Source organism: Peromyscus leucopus, chromosome 14 (assembly GCF_004664715.2).
Source record: "Peromyscus leucopus breed LL Stock chromosome 14, UCI_PerLeu_2.1, whole genome shotgun sequence".
NCBI classification, from domain to species: domain Eukaryota; kingdom Metazoa; phylum Chordata; class Mammalia; order Rodentia; family Cricetidae; genus Peromyscus; species Peromyscus leucopus.
The window spans coordinates 32,703,525-32,723,062 of record NC_051075.1 but is presented as its reverse complement, the minus strand read 5'-3'; the positions used below and the strand labels follow the sequence as shown (position 1 = coordinate 32,723,062).

Sequence of the window (19,538 nt, the reverse complement as noted above, 5' to 3'; positions counted from 1 at the left end):
ATCACTGTCTGTATGTACAGCCCCCCAAGTCTTAAAGGCAAATGTCTCCAATGCTGGCTGTATCCTTGAACACACAGAGATCTACCTAGCTCTTCTACCAAGTGCTGGGATTAAAGGCATGTGCCACCACCGCCACACTCTTGCTATGGCTCTAATAGCTCTGACCCCCGGGCAACTTTATTTATTAACATACAATCAAAATCACATTTCAGTACAATTAGAATACCACTACAGAAAACCTTTGAAATCAAGAAAGTAATATAGCAGTAACAAATTCTAACCGAGACTTACAACCACTGCTCTTCCACAATCATATAGAACCAGTAAAGGGATACAAAGTTTATCCAAAACTTCAACTAACAGGAATAATTTTTACCGAACACAGCATGGCGATCAGCTTTGCCGTTATTTTAACTCACTGGTTGTAAGCCACTAGTCATTTTAGACACAGCACAATATGAAAGCAATTTTTATGGTGAGTATGTGAGCATACAAGGTTAGCACGATTGGCTGTGTTCTTAGCTAACTTTGTCCAATGACCCTCGGTTAGACACGAGGTCTACAGTGTCACCTGCGGCTATGTGCTGCTCCAGTCAAACACAACTGGAAGCTAAGGAGACGATTTTAAACATGAAGCAGTGAGAAGGCCCCGGGTGGAGTAGGCAGGACAAATTCCCCAGTTCAAAACCTCATAGTGCCGAGGTGCAATTCCCTCCGTGGGCCACTGTGTGAGCTGCTCACGCTGCTGACAGCGACTTCTCTTTGTCCCCACCTCCCTCCTGGCAGCTCTGACATACATTCATTCCATCCTCTCTCTCTTAAGAAGCTCCCAACGATTAGGCTAAAGGCTGCTTTTTTTCTTATCTCAACTTCAAAACTTACACCTCAGTGACCTACTTTCTTCTCTATTATTTCTGTTTCTGTATTATTTACACTTGTTATCATTGGGAAAGTTTACGATAAATACTTTTCTTTAGCAAAAGTAGAAATTCTAGGCTGGGCAGTGGTGGCGCATGCCTTTAATTCCAGCACTCGGGAGGCAGAGGCAGGCGGATCTTTGTGAGTTCGAGGCCAGCCTGGTCTACAGAGCAAGATCCAGGAAAGGCACAAAGCTACACAGAGAAACCCTATCTCGAAAAACCAAAAAAAAAAGTAGAAATTCTAATCACATAAGATATAGTATCTATTTATCTGTTAAGTATATACCTGTAAGATCAAATATACTATTATTTTCCTGTGCCCATTTTTCTAATATTACTTATCTTAAAAGAATTTAGGTACTGTGGCTGAAGACATGACTCAGTGGTTAAGAGTACACACTGCTCTTCCAAAGGACCCAAGTTTGGTTCCCGGCACCCAGGCTCACAATGGTTGTAACTTCAGCACCAGGGCATCTGATGCCCTTTTCTTGCTTCCCAGGCACTGGCACTCACATACCCACACACCCACGCCCACGGATACACACTCACACACACACACACACACACCTAGAAATAATAAAAACAAACCTTTTTATAAAAAGAATGTAGGTATTATACACTGCCAGTAATTTACTTACCCTGAGAACCCTGGACTTTTTTTTTACAGCATGAACAGGCGAATCAATGTCACTGTTGTTCTGATCCTGGAAAAAAACAGATAAAGAGTTTAATTAAAATATGACAGAGTCTGCAGGGGAGGGCATGGCCTTCACTTGATTACATTACTATGATAAATGAATGACTTACCTCAGGGGACTTCAGGACATTTCCTTTTGGTTTTCTAGTTTTTCTCAGGAAAACATCATCTTCACTATCACTAGTTAAGTGTTCAACTATAATTAATTGAAAAGTGAATCTTGTCAATCAAAAATCATTTTATTCATGACTACAATAAAATTTTCTAAATTTCTTAATGACAATCTCATTATTTTACTTTTGTAAAAGGTCATCAGGCGGGGCGTGGTGGCACACACTTTTAATCCTAGCACTTGGGAGGCAGAGGCATTCAGATCTCCGTGAGCTTAAGGCCAGCAGGGGTACATAGCAAGACTCTGTCCCAACAAAACAAAACAAGATCTTCAGAAGTTTGGCCAACACAACCAGCACACAGACACATTTCTATAACACAGCAAGGGGCTGGAATGATAGTTCAGTCAGTGCGTCAAGGCACTTGCTACTCAACCAGAAGTCCCCAGTCCAGTTCTCAGTATCCATGCCAAGCAGCTCACAAGCTCTAGAACTTGGGGCCTCCAAGGATACCCAAGCATGTGGCATATAGTCAAAAAGACATACATACACATATGTACATAAATTTAAAAAAAAATAAGATTTTTAAAGTCTTTTAAAAAAGGAGAATAAAAGACACTAGTTTGCTAATAAATACATATTTAAGGGGCTGGAGAGACAGCTCAGTGGTTAAGAACCCTGGCTGCTTTTGCAGAGGAAACTCTATTTCTAGAGAATACAACGCCCTCTTCTGATCGCCAAAGGCACTACATACCTGTGGTACACTTTCATTCATGTAAACAAAACACTACTCATATACATGAAATAAAAACAAATCTGCAAAAATACATATTTAAGTGAGGCTCAAATTTTTAAAAATTAAATATAAAGAGAAAAAGACAAATATAATTTATTAGTCCATGTTCTTTTTTTTTTTTTTAACATTTACACTGTGTGGGAGGGACATTCACAGGGTACAGAACACATGTGGAGATCAGAGGACAACTTGTGGGAGTCTGTTCTCTCCTTTCTCCATGTGGGTTCTTGTAGGAGCCCACAACTGACTCAGTTTCCCAGTTAGAATCTGAAGTCTATTCTGAGTCAATAGAGTTCAAGCTTGTTTGCTCCAAAGCTGTGAGAGTTCTGATTAGCCCACAGAGTCTCCTTGAAGGGCTGTGAGAAAGTCCTGATTAGCCTGCAGAGTCTCCTTGAAGGGGTGTGAGAAAGTTCTGATTAGCCCATAAGAGGGAACATACTATCTAGCTAGACGCAAGTTGCTGATGCCTTCCAGAGGTACACTGAGATAGAAAAGGAAACTGCCTGCTCCTTGACACAAGGCAGGATAGATAGTGGTTGAATGCCTGTGCTGTGCATTGTTCTACCCCTGTCCTTCAAGACTGTATATAAGCTGGCTGTGAAATAAACTCGGGGCTGTCTGGCATTGACCAGCAGACCTCTCGACTCTTCTGTCTTCTTCATTGTCTCTTCAATCTGCACACCTCTACCCAGCTGACTGTCAGCAGGCATAAAGAGTGGCGCCCAACATGGGGCCCTGCTCTCTGGGAACTCACTTCCCTACTCAGGGAGAGCCCAGTTAGGGCCACGGGAGGGCCCAGTCTCAGACCTTCCCAGGGAGTGGCGAGCACTCAGCACGTGGCCCCGCTGATGAGCTTCCCCATGGGGTGGTACAGAGGAGTCCGTGATGGACACCACAGAAGAAAAAGGAGTGCACTCAAGAAAAGTGGAAGCTGTGATGAGTTAACTCGAGAGTAAAAGTCATAAGTGTAAATAAAAAAGTAAACCCGGGGTAAAAAATTTTGTGAATAAGAGTCAAGTATAAATATGGGTCAAGCAAATAGAAAACAGAGGTTTGTATATTTACTTAAAGATACTTTAAAGGCTAGAGGCACTAGAGTAAAACATAAGCAATTGTGTAAATTTTTAGAATTTGTTTTTTGGTTTTTTTTTTTGGTTTTTTTTTTAATTTTTCGAGACAGGGTTTCTCTGTGTAGCTTTGCTCCTGGATCTCACTCTGTAGCCCAGGCTGGCCTCGAACTCACAAAGATCTGCCTGCCTCTGCTTCCCAAGTGCTAGGATTAAAGGCATGCACCACCACCGCCTGGCTTAGAATTTGTAAAGAAGATTTGTCCTTGGTTCCCTGAACAAGGTACCTTGGACCCAGATATTTGGAGACATATTGGAGTTAAAATACAGCAGTATTATGATACACATGGTCCAGAAAAACTTCCAATAGATATTTTTAGTCTCTGGACACTCATTTGGGACAGTCTAGATCTTCATCCTGACAGACAGAAGATGTTACCTAAATTGAGAAAAAATAAATCTTCTGCTCCACCAGAGGAATCATTTAATACAGATGCCTCTAAGAAGTCATCTGATGAGGATAATCAGTCAGATTCTGATGATGAAACAGAATTAAAAGTAAAGGCTGCAAAAATTTCCTCTCCGTTTATGACTATGAATGTTGAACAGCAGCCGAGTAAAGAATTTAAGGAGGGGGGGAACTGATAAACTGGAAGCTCCTTTGAGTAAAAAGTTGGAAACGCTTCAAGTTTCCACCTTGCAAAAAAGCACTCCTCTCCCTACAGTGATAGCGGGTTCAGACCCTGCTGAAGACTCAACTATTAAGGTAAAGAAACCTCCTGTGATTGCAATGGGTCAGAAGCCTCCAGGCTCTTGGCAAACTTTAACTATTAATCTGTTACAAGCTAGCTTAAGAGAAGCGGCTAGTAAAGGAGAGGATATTAATGGATTTAAGATGTTTCCAGTTATGGGACAGCAGGATGTTCAAGGAAATGTAATCAGAGTACATACGTCTATTCCTTTTAAACAACTTAAGGAGTTAAAGTCTGCTTGTTCCCAATATGACCCAACAGCACCTTTCACTCAAGCCATCTTAGAAGCTATGCCAATTGAAGCCTTGCCTCCTGAAGATTGGAAACAATTAGCTAAAGCGTGTTTATCTGGAGGAGATTATTTATTATGGAAAACAGAATTCCATGAGCAGTGTGAAAGTACGGCTAAAGTTAACAGAGCTCAACAGATTCCTATTACTTTTGAGATGTTAGCAGGTAAAGGTGATTACAGAGATGTGGATAATCAGTTAAATTTTAACATGGCAGTGTATGCTCAAGTCAGCTCTGCAGCAAAGAAAGCTTGGAATAAGTTGCCTGGCACTGGAAAGCAAACAGAGGATTTATCAAAAATAAGACAGGGACCCGATGAATTGTTTCAAGATTTTGTTTCCAGACTAATGACAGCAACATGAAGGTATTGGGGGATAATGAAGCTGGACTTTTGCTTGTAAAACAGTTGGCTTGTGAGAATGCTAATACAGCTTGTCAAGTTGCCATTAGACCATTCAGAAAAAAAAGGAGATATTTCTGATTATATTCGGTTATGCTCTGATATCGGCCCTTCTTATACTCAAGGGCTGGCTGTGGCTGCTGCAACGCAGGGAAAGACAATTAAAGATGTGCTTTTTCAGCAAAGACAACAGATTCCAGATAAAAGGAGGGCTGTTGGACCACCTGGAAGTTGTTTTGGGTGTGGTCAGATGGGACATCAGATTAGGCAATGCCCCAATAAGGGAAAGCCGAAGGAACCTGGATTATGGCCTAGATGTAAAAAAAGGAGACATTGGGTAAATGAATGTAAAGTCAATAAAAGATGTGCATGGAAACCCTCTGTCGGGAAACGAGCAAAGGGGCCAGCCTCAGGCCCCGAAACAATGTTATGGGGCACTCCAACCATTTGTTCCTCAGCAAAGAAGTCCATTCAAGACCTCTACAGAGCAACCCCAGGCAACAGAGGATTGGACCTCAGTTCCTCCTCCTCCACAGTATTGACTCCTGAAATGGGAGCTCAGGCCCTGCCTACAGGTGTTTATGGGCCTCCACCAGAAGGCACAATTGGTCTTTTGCTTGGGAGAAGTACTATAACTAATCAGAACTTTCTCACAGCCTTGGAGCAAACAAGCTTGAACTCTATTGACTAAGAATAGACTTCAGATTTAAACTGGGAAACAGAGTCAGTTGTGGGCTCCCACAGGTTCTTGGGATAATCTCAGGTCATAATGCTTGGCTGGAAGAGCCTTTATTAACTGAGCCATCTCATGGGCCCTGTTTGCCCATGAATTATAGAACTCTAATTGAAACAATTAAAACATGAAAATATAGGCTACAAATACAGTGAAAGGTTCTTTGGGATTTTTAAGTATGCATATGAGTGCATATGCATGTGTTTATGCAAAGCAAGCATATGTTTGAGTGTGGTGGTTTGAATAAGAATGACCCCCTTAGGCTTATATATGTGAATGCTTAGTCATCAGGGAGTGGCACTATTTGAACAGATTAGAAGGATTAGGAGGTGTGCCTTGTTGGAGGAAGTGTGTGGCTTTGCCGTTTCAAAAACTCAAACCAGGCCTAGTATCTTAGTCTTCCTGCTGCCTGCTGCTCCAGATGTAGAACTTTCGGATACCTCTCCAGCCACATGCCTGCCTGCATGCTGCCATGCTCCCCACCATGATGGTTATGGACTCACAGCTTTAAACTGTAAGCTCCATAAACTCTTTCTCCTCTAAGTTGCCTTGGCAAGTCTTCGTAGCAATCGAAAAGTAGAAAAGTAAGACAAACACACACTTCGATAAATTAAAAAAGAATATAATAGAAGTGAATGTGGGTTATTTATAAGTCCAAGTCACATGAGGTGTTGGAGCATCGTCTTTGCTCTTTCTCTTTGATGATTTGACTGGGAGAAACCAGATGATGGTTTTGTCTATGGTGTCCAGGCTGGTTCTTGAATGTATAGGTTTAAGCACACTTTTGCCCCAGCCACCCGAGTAGATGGCTCCACGGCCATGCACAACTATTCTGACCTACCAAGCATCCCTATGAAGAGGTTTGTAAGTAAGAAACAGTCTCCCACCAGTCATAGTACTGTGAGCAAGCCGAGCTTAAGAAAGCACATCTTTTAGGGGGTTAGGGGGGTAGGGGTAGGGGGCTGGAGAGATGGCTTGGTGGTTAAGAACAGTGGTTGCCTTCCCAGAGGACCCGGGTTCAATTCCCAGCACACACATGGCAGCTCACAACTGCCTGTAACTACAGTTTCAGGGGATTCAACACCTTCACACAGACAAAACAACAATGCACATAAAAAAAATTAAAACATGTCTTCCAGGGGGCTGGGGAGATGGCTCAGGCTTGAGGACCTGACTTGGATTCCTAGCACCCCCAAAAAAAACCAAGCATGGTTGTGTGTACATGTAACCCCAACACTGGGGAAGGAGGAAAGCGGACCCCAAGAACTAGCTAGCCTCCAGCTCAAACAGTTCAGTAAGCACCCACCTCAAAAACTAAGGCAAAGTGACACATGACGGTGTCCTCTGGCTTCATGAACAGGCACAGGAGTACACACACTGGTGTACATTCAACACACACACACATGCACATATGAAAAGCACATCTTCCAAATCTAGTCACGATTTCAGAGAACAGAAATAAAGCCCTGGCAACCTCAATATGCTGATCCAGGCCCACTGGGCCACACTTAGATTCCTGACTCACTCACGTAACATTTTTGTTCTAAACCATTAAGGTTTGGGACTAGTTCATCATACAGCAAGCACCACATATATCACATGTATCTTGACTTCTAGAAAGAAGAGGCTGTCATTACAAAAACCTACACCAATGACGTAGATTTGGAACTAGACCATGGGCAGAAACTGGGAGGATTTTTTGTGATTTTTTCAAAGGCTTAGGAATTGTTTATAGAAAGATTAATGGCCTTGGGGGTTATTGGTGAGGGCTTAACAGAAATCTTCCTGGAAGCAAGAGGAAAGGAAATCCCTTACAAATCACATCAAGAGAGTGTATGTAACATGGTAAAAATGAAAGTAGGACATGTCCCCAAGACAGCTAAGAATGCATGTACTGAGATCTGTATGGTATCAGCAGCTGATTCTTGCTGTGACAGCAAAACAGAGATATACTCCTTTAAAAGATGAAGCAGCTGAACTTACTGATCTTAAAAATTTCCAGCCTCTCTAGATAACAACAACAACAACAAAAACAAAAATACTAAAATTGATAAATCTTCCACTCAAGTATCAAATCCAGAGGAGAGCCAGGAAAACATGAAGTTGAAAGCGCTTGGGGAAGACCTCAAGAAGGTCAAAGGTGGCACATCACATGGTAGCTAGCAGGCAGAAAAAAAGGTACCTGAAGTTTTTGAAGGATGATCCTCAAAGACCCTCACAGACAAGAGGCCTGCTATAGGGCTTAAAGAATTATTTTCTGCTATCTCAGCAAAATGCCCAAGTAGAGAAGGGCTTTTATTCAAAGGATTTGTGAACAGGAAGAGTGTGCAATGGAGTGATCTCCAAGAAGATCCACTAGAAATCCATTCCTGAAAATTTCTTAAGATTTCTCGGGGTTATGTTAAAAGAAATGCACCGAGTAACGTGTCTGAGTGATGCATGGTGAACAATGCCCTGGAGATCTGTGAGAGAGGCTCCAGGCAAAAAGGCAGAGAGCCTTTTTCCTCAGGTGCATTTTGTTCATTGAATTGTTCTTGGATGTTAGTTCATGCCTCCTGTGTTAAACATTTACATTCAATGTATAAGACATGTTTATTCTTGGATGTCAGAACATAGCTATAGAACCTGATCTGGTCAGTGTACCCTGGATTCGGATATGGCTTCTTTCTGCCTTGCTTTGTGCTTTCCCAGATTTGATATATAGAACATGACAGGCAATTGTGTTTAAACTGGTCTGTCCTGAGAAAAGTTCTGGGAATGCTCAAGATTTTATCAAGAGGAATCAGGCTCAGAAACCTCACTGGGTCTACATATAGTGAGAAAGAACAGGAAACATGGAGAATAATCACAGGCCCTGAGTCCTAATCCAGGACCTTCCACTGGCAGGGCAGGCATGAACAAATGATTCCTGTGTATTCATGGCCAACCTCCTGAAGCAGCCTGTTGGGAGGAGCTTTTCCATGCTTCAGAAGAACTTTCAGATGAGTCCAACTCTAATTGAAATTCTGACTCTGATACCACTCAGCTAAAAAGCTGTTGATTTGCTGAACTACTGAAATGGAGTGAGATACTGAACACTGTATATTCCAACTTTTTTTCTATTGTCTTTTTTTTATTGTCTATTTATTTATTATGTATACAGAAGAGGGCACCAGATCTCATTACAGATGGTTGTGAGCCACCATGTGGGTGTTGGGAATTGAACTCAGGACCTCTGAAAGAGCAGTCGGTGCTCTTAACCTCGGAGCCATCTCTCTCTTTTGGTTTTTTAAGACAGGGTTTCTCTGTGTAGCCCTGGCTGTCCTGGAACTCACTCGTAGACCAGGATGGCCTCAAACTCACAGTGAACCACCTGCCCCTGCCTCCCGAGTGCTGGGATTAAAGGCGTGCGCCACCATGCCCAGCACTCTCCTTATCTTTTAAAGAAAACAGAGTTAAATAAATTGTTTAGCTATAGCAATAACCACTCTGGAAGCTTAGTTTTTAACTGCTTCTGTGGAGTTTTTAAGGACCCCCCCCCACACCACCAAACAATCAGTATGGTAAATAATGCTAAATTCTCTTCTCATTAGGTGAAGAAAAAAGTACTAGCTACAGACTCCCTTATTAATGCAGATAGAGCAGAGGGTTCCAGTGAGTAGACAGAGCAGAGCATTCCATGAGCTAGGTTTTAAAACTTAAACACTATTCCACGAGCGTAGTGGTATATGCCCGTAATTCCAGCACTGGAAAGACAGATATGCACAGGGGGAACTCAAATTTAAGGCTACCCTGTGCTACACAGTGAAACACTGTTCCCAAAACAAAACCAAGAAAATCAAACACATTTCTAGAACTTACTTTGTTCCTTCAAAGATGCCCTTCCCTTGAATAACATAGAAACATGATTAGGGGAAATCATTTCATCTTACATCTGCTCCTGTTTTGTACAGTCTATAAGTCAATGAGAGTTCAAACTCACACCAGGACTTAAAAAGACACTCTGATCACAGGACCTCTTCAGCTATGCAGCCCAGGCTGGCCCTAACTCACGACTCTCCTACCTCAGTCTCCCGAATGCTGGGACTAGTAAGTCCACATCGCCACACCATCTTAAGCCATTTTGTTTTGTTTTGTTTTGTTTTTATTTTGAGAGAGGGTCTCACTGTATAACCCTGGCTGACCTATATGTAAGTCATTATGTAGACCAGGCCATCCTCCAACTCAGATCCATCTGCCTCTGCTTCCAGAGGGCTACGGTGAAAGGCAGGCACCTCCACACCTGACTCCAGCTTAAGTTATTTAATACCTAATAGTGATCCACATGTTTCCAGTCTTTCTGTAACTGTGACAGTAGGCCATAAAAAATTCCAATTCTCCCCACAAACGTGTATAATTTCCTTCCTTTCCTTTGTTTCATTATTTTTAACACCCCAATTCTTTATTTTCAATATCTAAATTATATATATTCCTCAGGAGCCAAACTGAAAGTCAGCAATACCCACGAATACTTTCCAAGCTAATCTAACTCAACATCTTTTCACTGCCTTCTAAACTTTTTTTGCTTTGTTTGGTTTTGTTTTTGTTTTTTGAGATAGGGTTTCTCTGTGTAGCTTTGGATCCTTTCCTGGAACTTGCTCTGTAGACCAGGCTGGCCTCGAACTCACAGAGATCCACCTGCCTCTGGGATTAAAGGTGCGTGCCACCACTGCCCGGCTTGTGTTTTACAATCAAGTAATTGTGCCAAATTTTACACTTCTTTGTACATTTGACAGTAAAGAGCATAAAGCATTCCTGTGGCATACAGAGTCAAGTTTCCCAATAATGAGCATCTGCTTAAAAAAGAATACACACATAATTTTCCAATTTTATATATATATATATGTGTGTGTGTGTGTGTGTGTGTGTGTGTGTATGTATGTATATATATGTATGTATGTATACACACATTGATATATATACTGAGAAAAGTTAGTTTTGGAATAGTACAGACTTATTTCTGGAATGTTTTCCAGAAACTCATAGATTTCATAGAGATGAACTCTTACCTGCAGTGTGTTGAGGAGACAAATGCAGAAAGACCTGATCACTGCTTTTGGCCTCTTCTCCTAAATCGTCAAATCTCGGACTCAACGTCACTTTGAAACTCTGTACACTGGCTTTCTCCTCAGTGGAATCTGGTGTCTTAAGCACGCCTGCTCCTGTCTCAGAACGCAGGCTCCACATGCCTGCTTTAGAAATCGGCGTACTCATAACTCTCTCCTTCACTGGCAAGCATGAGGGGAAGCGGGGAGAGGCAGGTTCTTTCCGCTCTGCAGAGTGTGAACATGGCTCGGTTTCTGTCGGGATTGGTGATAAGGCTCCACCCGGCGGCTCTACAGCGTCACTGGCATCCTTTATCTCCTCGTTATCAGAATGCCTTCCGGGGAGACCAGCCGCTGCCTGTGTGCTGCTCCTCCCTGACACACGGCCCGTGATCTCATCATCAGAACTTGAACTACAAAACCCCAAGTCGAAGGTAACAGAAAATAAATCCCCAGAGCAATCAAAAGTGTGTCCCTCAGTCTTCAGGTCCTCATGTTCGTCTTTCAAACCTTCGTGAGGTTTCCAGCTCTTGGTGTCACGGATGATTTGATCTTCCGGTTCAGAATCATCTAACAAAAGCTCATCAGAAATTAAGAAGTTAGAGACTGGAGGCAGTTCACATGTAAGAGTTTTATCTGGCACACACGGGGGCCGGCTATCACTGTCGAAGGGAGCAAGGCCCACACCATTTAAGTCTTCGATACTATCATCAAATAATAGCAAGCTCTCGCCCTCATTGGTGAACACTGGGGGTTCAGTATCATCATCGTGGCTATTTCTGTCAACCAAACTCTTTGCAAGGTTTACTTGTACTTGAGCATAATTGTTAGATACTGAGTTTTTATTTTTAATATTATTTTGGGCTTTATTATCAGAGGCGCAGAAAGAGGGCTGATCAGAAATCTTACTATCAGTTGTGCCAAAGAGACAACGGTTTTCAGAGGGATGATTAATACGTTTCACTGAACTCGTTTCTAAATCTTGTTGAGCATTCACAGCCGAGTGTGACACCACAGCGGCAGGTTCACGACTGTGTCCATGCTCTGAGGAGGGTAAGCAGGACGTATCGTCAAGTTCAAGACCCCGAGTGACTTCATGCTCCAGGTCTGAGAGTCCACTGAGAGACGGGGGAGAACGGGCTAACAACCTCTCCACATTAGCAAGTGCCTCTCCTGTCACCCGGCGACTGCTAGAAAACGGCTCCACTGCTCTCTCTGTGTACAGCTCTTCTTCCAAAGGAAGGATCAAATGCGACGAAATAGATTTCTCATCACTGAAACTGCTATAGCCAGAGTCTAAGGAGTACCTGGCAGACGAGCCAGATTTATCTGTGGCCTGACACTCGGTTAGTAATGCTCCCGGGTGGCCGTCATCGTTGCTAACAGCACCCGTGGTGGTGATTCCATCTGCCCCTGCCACCCTTTCGCCATTCGGCGGGTCTACCCGGGCAAGAGCTTCTGCAGGAGAACGTCTGCCGGTGTCTGGAGAAGCTGCACCCTCCTCGTCGCAATTTTCACTAGCCGCGTCTTTTCCCGTTGCTCTGGAAGCTTTGTCCCTTAGAGAAGTAATCTCAGCACGCCCGGGAGGAGTCTGTCTAACAGTCCCAGGACACTCTTCCTCAGACTCTCTCACCGAGAAGGAAGTGTGTTCATCTACACTCTGTCTAAATGAAGATTTCTCGCGAGTCATACTGCTGACACCGGCTAGATTATTATATGCACTCCTATATGTTGAGCTGACATCTTCCATTTGTAGAAAAGGCTTAATTGTCAGCTCATAGCTGCATTCATCCTATAAAATAAGAAACAGGAAAAAGTCACAGAAAACCAAAGTAAGCCCATTCTGAGAAATGAGTTTCACTCTATATTAAAATATTTTTCTAAAAACCAGTATCATTCAGCTGCTTTTGTTTTAAATCCCCCAAATTCAAACAAATCATGGAAAAAAAAAACCTAAACCACATCACTATAAAATCACTGGTTAATATTTTAATCTCAGTACTCAAGACACAGAACCACCATGGAGGCTATTCCTACTAAGAACAACTTCAATTAATAGGTAAAGCTATAAATACTCAACATTTAATTAAAAAATTAATTTCCTAAAAATACATACATATAGTAAATTTAAATTCTCAATAGTGAATAAACCGAGAGCTGCCTTGTCTGTTTACTTTGCTCTGAGACTGGGTCTTGCCTCAGAGGTGCTGGGTTTATAGGCATGTACCCCCATCTGGCAAAAACACTTTTTTTTTTCCCCTCAAGGCCCCTAAAACAATGGTAGACTACAGCTTTGGGTATATGTAGTTCTATTTTTAAGCAAAATTCTTAGCCAAGACCTTTTTTCAAGTTTCCAACCAAGAACTTCTGAGGTGAATCTCTAATTCTTCCTTCTGGCTCATCAGCTAGAGCTGTAGTACAGTCTGTCTCCCCTCTTCCTCTGCTACTCATAAGGGAAACCACTCACCTCTCCACACTCTGGAATAATAAGTAACTGCTGCGGTCAGCAAGGTCTGTCTCCTGCTAGCAGATATGCTCACTGAGACATAACATTTTCTCTGCTTTCCCTACAGTTGTGGCCTAGAAGCCAGCATGAGATATCGAAATCATTCAGTAAATGTGTTAATTTGATGGTACATGATTTGCTGAGATCCCTCACTAAATTCTTAACTTGAAAGTATTCATGATCACTCTCCCCACAATAAAAGCAGCTACAATTATTAAGCACTGGTTTTATGCCAATTACTGTTTAAATGTCTTATGTCATTTTAATACAACAGTCCTATGAAGCGGGCAGTCATTACAGATTTCATACTCATAAGTGATTCACTATTTTACTCCTGTCAGAAAGTGAAAAAGAAATTATTCAAGGGTGGGCTGTGGCTCAGCGGTAAAGTGTTTACTTTGCATGGATGAGGCTCTAAGTTCAATTCCCAGTACTGACTCACAAAACATACAAACAAACAAACAAACAAAAAAACGCTCTTCAAGAAATTAATGAGGGCTGGAAAGATGATTCAGAAGTTAAGAGCTCTTAACCTCTTGACTGCTCTTCCAGAGGTCCTGAGCTCAATTCCCAGCAACCACATGGTGGCTCACAACCATCTGTAATGAGATCTGGCACCGTCTTCTGTATACATAATAAATAAATAAATCTTAAAAAGAAAGAAAGAAAGAAATTAATGATACCAAGGGCTGGGTCATGGTGGTGAATGCCTTTAGTCCCAGCATAAAAAGCAGAGGCAAGTAGATCTCTGTGAGTTCAAGACCAACTTGGTAAACAGAAAGAGTTCCAGGCCAGCCAGAGCTACATAATGAGATCATGTCTAAAAAACACTTAAAAAAAAAGAAAGAAATTTATGATTCCTTAGTCCACCACCAGGATACAAGACAGACACCAAACAACCAACATGATAGAGAGTATTTTAAGAACTCCTAAATGCCAATGCATCAAGAATCTTTTTTTTAATGATCTTATTCTTTCATTCATTCATGTATTAGTGTTTTAAGACAGAGTTTCTCTGTGTAGCCCTGGCTATACTTTGTAGACCAGGCTGGCCTCAAACCCAAAGATCCACCTACCTCTGCCTCCTGAGTGCTGGGATTAAAGGTGTGCACCATCACGCCCAGCAATCTTTTATTTTTTTGATTGTAAAAATTCCTTTATTGTGTGTATGGGTGTGAGTGCAATGCCACAAGTCTGTAAGGGTTTCCCAACCCCCGACAGGCAGCGGGAGCCTCAGGCAGCAGGAGCTGCAGGCAGCTGTGACTACCATTGAGTGCTGGGAACCAGATTCAGGATCTCAACTCTTAACCATGGAGCCTTCTCGAGCTTCTGCGACAACAATCTTAAAATGATTTTATACAGTTTACGTGAGTCACTACGCATATTAGAATAGTATTGTGACATGGTATTTAGAGATGTTCTTCTTGTACTTAATGAGATCTACTTCTTTCAAGGCAGAAAATTAGTTTCTTATTGTGATGAAAGATGCTATACAGAAAATGTTCTATCTATAATTAATTATAATAAATATTGTTGTTTCTTATAACAATGACTTCATATTCATAATGAAGGTTAAGGATGGGGACTGTAGCTCACTTGGAGGAGTGCTTACCTAGCACACAAGAAGCCCTGGGTTCTATTCCCAAGAACCCTGCAATCCCAGCCCTAGAGAGGCAGGGGCAGGAGCTTTAGAAGTTCTAGGTCATCCTTGGCTACATAGGGAAGTCAAAGCAGCCTGGAGTACATGAGACCCTGTCTCTGTCTCTCTCTCTCCCTCTCTCTCACACACACACACACACACAACAGACAGAAGAGCAGGAAGAGGAGGAAAAAGGAGAAATGAGGAAACGTTCATCCACACACTAGCAAGAGAAAGCCACTGCTACCCAGCCAGGAGTATTACAGGCTGCACACAGAGGCTGCACAGGCCTGTAACCCCAGCACTCAGGAGACTGAAGCGGCCAGTCTGGAGCTGAAGCTATATAACAAGACTCTGTCTCCAAAAACTGACAGAGAGGGGGAGGGAGATAGAGGAACAGAGGAGGCAGGAAGGGCAGAGCAAAAAAGAGGGGGAGGAGAGAAAGCTGTAAGGAAACTCTACCTCTTCGTGTCTCATTTCTTCTATCATTTGCATAATGCTTATAAAATGGTGGCAACGATCTGAATGGTCGACTTGATGTGTAGGAAGTGGATGATCTTGCCACAGACTCCATTCAGAGAGTGAGAGTTGATGAATTCCAGCAGTTGGTTCTTTTGTCTTCATTAGGATTTAAAAAAGAAAAAAATAACAAAAAATGAGATTTCACAAGACAACTTTAAAAACATGCTTAGTTGCAAATAACAAGCTTAACATAAACCATTTAAATTCACATATGCACTTTCAACTAAAATTCTCAAGGGAAAAAAGGAAGATAATTTTATAAAATATAAAGTTGCTCTTTTAAATACATTTAAAATGAGCTGTCCTTTGAGTTATGATTTACCATATTCCAGTTTCTATAAAACATGCTAAGAGAAATATTTGAGAAAATATGTTTTGTTTGGTTTTGAAATCACTACTTTGCTGTATATAGATCCCACAATATGAGGTGGTGTCCATACTGTCCCCGATAAGCTGATCGAGACTCTGCATGCCTCCTGCTACTCGTCATTCTCCATGCGAGTGGTTAAAACATGTTGTAGCCAGATTAGGAAATCATCCCTGAGCATCTTCCAGCTCATGCAACCTGGGTCAGTTCTCTCCATTGTAACTAAGCTCACCACATCTGTTCAGGGAAGCAATAGCATCCAACTTAAAGTCTTGACTAACATTTCAAATAAGTAGACAAACACATAAAGCCAGGTTTCCCTAAGGCACACGGAACAGTATGATTCATGGTGGTAAAACATGGAGGACCCGAAGACACAACAGGGAAATAGTCATGCACACTGTACTGCACTGCAGGATGATGGTAACCAAGTCACAGGAAATCCAAGTACAACCTACAGAAAAAGCAGTCACGTGAAAGCAAACGAAACAGTAGTTCTTAAGGGTCTGAAGTCGTGACCTGACATTCCAATGACACAAACCCACTGCGTAAGCCCCGCACACAGCTGACTCACCGCTCGGTCCTCCTGTAAAGACAGGAAGCGAGACTGGGGGAACGCCACTCCTTTCACCGGGTCCCTGTCTCCTAACCTGTAGAGTCTGGTCCATAGGTTCAGTTCCTCTTCTGATAGGAGCCCATCTTTATTTGAATGACTAGCTTTCACCCCTGCAAGTCGAAACAATGGTTGAAAAAGAGGTTCACGGGAATCTGCAAGACAAACCCAAAATACGCAGTGCCACCTGAACTCTACCGAAAAGTTAACTTCTGCTTCTGCCAAGCCAAGATTCCATTTCTGAAAACTAGAAGGGGTCACATTAATCCACCGTGCACGGCTTCTCCATTCTACCTCTGTCGCCGAAGCTGCTCTTCGTCTGTCGTCTTCATCTAGGAGCTAACCTAACAATGGCGTCACAGTGGAAGAGGGCTAGGTCTAAAGGAGCCCGGCCCTGGCTTCCTTTGGACACTCGTTTGTAAACTCTGTTGTGAAAAAGAGAGACTTACCAACGAAAACCAGCGCCAGCCCAGCGGTGGTAAAATGCTTCTCCGAAGCTTTTGGGGAGGGAGAAGAGCACTGAGGACCGCAAGGGTTTTAGGCTTAAGTCTGAAGGAGGGGACAGATGGCGGAGACAGAGGCAAGGGGGACACAGAGTGTGAAGCAGAACTCCGGCCCAACTCAGGCAGGAAAAAAAATTCACAGGTCACTAAGCCAGGAACTCAGAGACTTTGGTCTGCACTGTTCCTCAATACTGTGTAGGAAATTATATAAACGCGAGTTTTCTGAAAATGTTTCCCCATGTGCAAAATTAAGACCTTGAGCTAAATGATCATAGGAGATCTATGACTTATTTTAATTTTGAAGATATTTTTTATTTCTTTTAATTTTATGTGTATAGATGTTTTTGCCTACATTTATGTTGTGCACCACATGTGCATGCAGTTCCTGAGGAGGCCAGAAGGGGGCATCAGATCCTCTGGGACAGGGAATTACATACAGATGGTTGTGAATCACCATGTGGGTAATTAGAATAGAAACCAGGTCCCCTGGTAGAGAGAGAAGCCAGTGATCTTTACCACTGGGCCCTCTCTCCATGTTTTTACATAGGAAGGAATGCCAGTGTTTCAGATACTTAAAAGAACTTCAGGCCTCTACACCTTGATGAATTATATTCTACTGCACATGTATGATGATTTATGAGAAACTGTAGAACACAATCACATAACTTGAATCACAGACACTAGAAAAATCAGAATGGAGTGGAGAGCAGAAAAGTGGACACCAGCAAATATTCTATCAATGTTGTTTTGCTTTGATTTTTGAGATAGTCTCAAAAGTGACCTAGAACTCACCATGTAGTCTAGGTAGGCATCTAAATGTAATACATTAGTACAAATGGCTATGAATTACCAGATGGTGGATGAAAGGATGTGTAGCCAATGGTGGCGTCCTCCTATATGAAGGCAAGTTACCACTAATCCTGGACTGTGCATGGAAGGGCTGTACTTGCCTGGGTATACACACAGGGAGAACTCCCTTCTGCTTTGTTTGCCGTAGACTGTGTAATTACACACGTCAATCTAACTTAATGTTTGCTTATTCTGCATCTGGTTTCTTTGTAAACTTTGTGGAGAGGACCTCTCTGGCTTGGTAAGGTCATTTCAGTTTCCCTACAAGGTTTGTGACTCTATACCACCAGTGTCTTCCCCTGGTCACATCAACAATTCCTTATCTTTTCTATGGGAACACACAAAACCTCTTAAAACATGCACTGAGATTTTCAAAGAAGAAATGGGAATATGCCTTTAATTCCAGCACTCGGGATGCAGAGGTAGGGGGATCTCTGAGTTCAAGGCCAGCCTGGGATACAGAGAGAATTCCAGGACAGCCAAAGCTACACAGAGGAACCCTGTCTCGAAACAACAACAACAACAACAACAAAAAGATAGGGAATGCTCTGTTCCTTTCAGGTAGAGTCAACATTTTCCAGGAATTCTCCAAAGTGACAGAGCAACAGGAAAGAGGAGAGGCGCAGATGCATGTTCTCCAAGCCTTTTAGAAAATGGTTATTTCTTTGGCCACACATACGTGCACCTACAGGAATGATACTACAGATAGTGAGGGATTACGGACTGTTCACAAAGCAATGCCTCCTAACTGTTGCCGTGACAAAACTGGGAGCGTCTACAATACACTCAGCATGCTGTTGGCGTGGCTGTAAACAAGCATGTTAGGGGCAAGGTTCCTGCCAAGAGCTTCCATGCAGTGAGCGCGGTAAGCGCAGAGTCAAGACTGCTTCCTGGAATGAGAGGATGCAGGAAAAGGACCAGGACAGACGCTAAGCCAGGGAGGGCACCTGGGTTCAACTGAGGCACCAGCCTGGTCATCCAGAGAAGCCCTTAGTGAGGAGTAACAGAAAGGAGTCTGAGCTGCTGGAGCCCGTGCCCCACAAACTCCTGACTGAGGAGATGTACGAATGAATGGGAAAGCAAGCTCCAGAGTGTAAACAAGAACAGGGCACACTGAGAACAGAGGAGGAGGAGGAATGTGTCAAGGGTAAAGTTTTACACACCACCTCTCGAGGAAACCGACTTCCGATGCACATTCCGGGACTTCTCTGGTTTGTAGACACCCGGTGTGATGGACATCTTGTGTAATTGGGGATTGATTTTATCAGGGACCATTCGTGGACTTCCTTGGTAAAGATGAAGCAATTGTCTGTTACCTGAAATAGCTTTATAAATATTTCTTTTGATGGACTGGCTCTGATTATATGTCTGAAAAACAAATACAAAATACAAATTTTCATTGTTCTTGTAATAATCATTTAGCTATAATAAGAAATTAATATGTGATTACTTTAAACATAAAATTAAACTTTGATTCACTTAAGTAATAGAGAATAGAATTCCTCTGGTCTTGAGTGTGAAAACAGATCAGGAAACAGACACTTGAGAAAAACCATTTTAAAATCCGTTATTACATAAGCTAAGCAGCGGTGTGCAAAAAGGAAATATACACATGTATGTGAGGATTTCATGTAAGTATTTACTTTTGTGGGCTTACTGCTTTTGATATGGCTGACATTTGGACCTAAAATACGGCTCTTCTTGGTGCAA

At 42.4% G+C, this 19,538-nt stretch overlaps 1 protein-coding gene across 1 annotated transcript in view; it reads right to left on the bottom strand.

Annotated features, from left to right (window-relative positions):
• Positions 1–19,538, bottom strand: part of Fancm (FA complementation group M) — a 57,370-nt gene that overhangs the window by 15,132 nt on the left and 22,700 nt on the right. Inside the window, exons 11-16 of the mRNA XM_028858949.2 lie at positions 18,992–19,196; positions 16,438–16,589; positions 15,437–15,592; positions 10,794–12,621; positions 1,728–1,813; positions 1,559–1,624 (exon numbers count right to left, since the gene is read on the bottom strand). Of these exons, the coding sequence (XP_028714782.1) occupies positions 1,559–1,624; positions 1,728–1,813; positions 10,794–12,621; positions 15,437–15,592; positions 16,438–16,589; positions 18,992–19,196 (2,493 nt within the window). The remainder of the gene's footprint in view (positions 1–1,558; positions 1,625–1,727; positions 1,814–10,793; positions 12,622–15,436; positions 15,593–16,437; positions 16,590–18,991; positions 19,197–19,538) is intronic.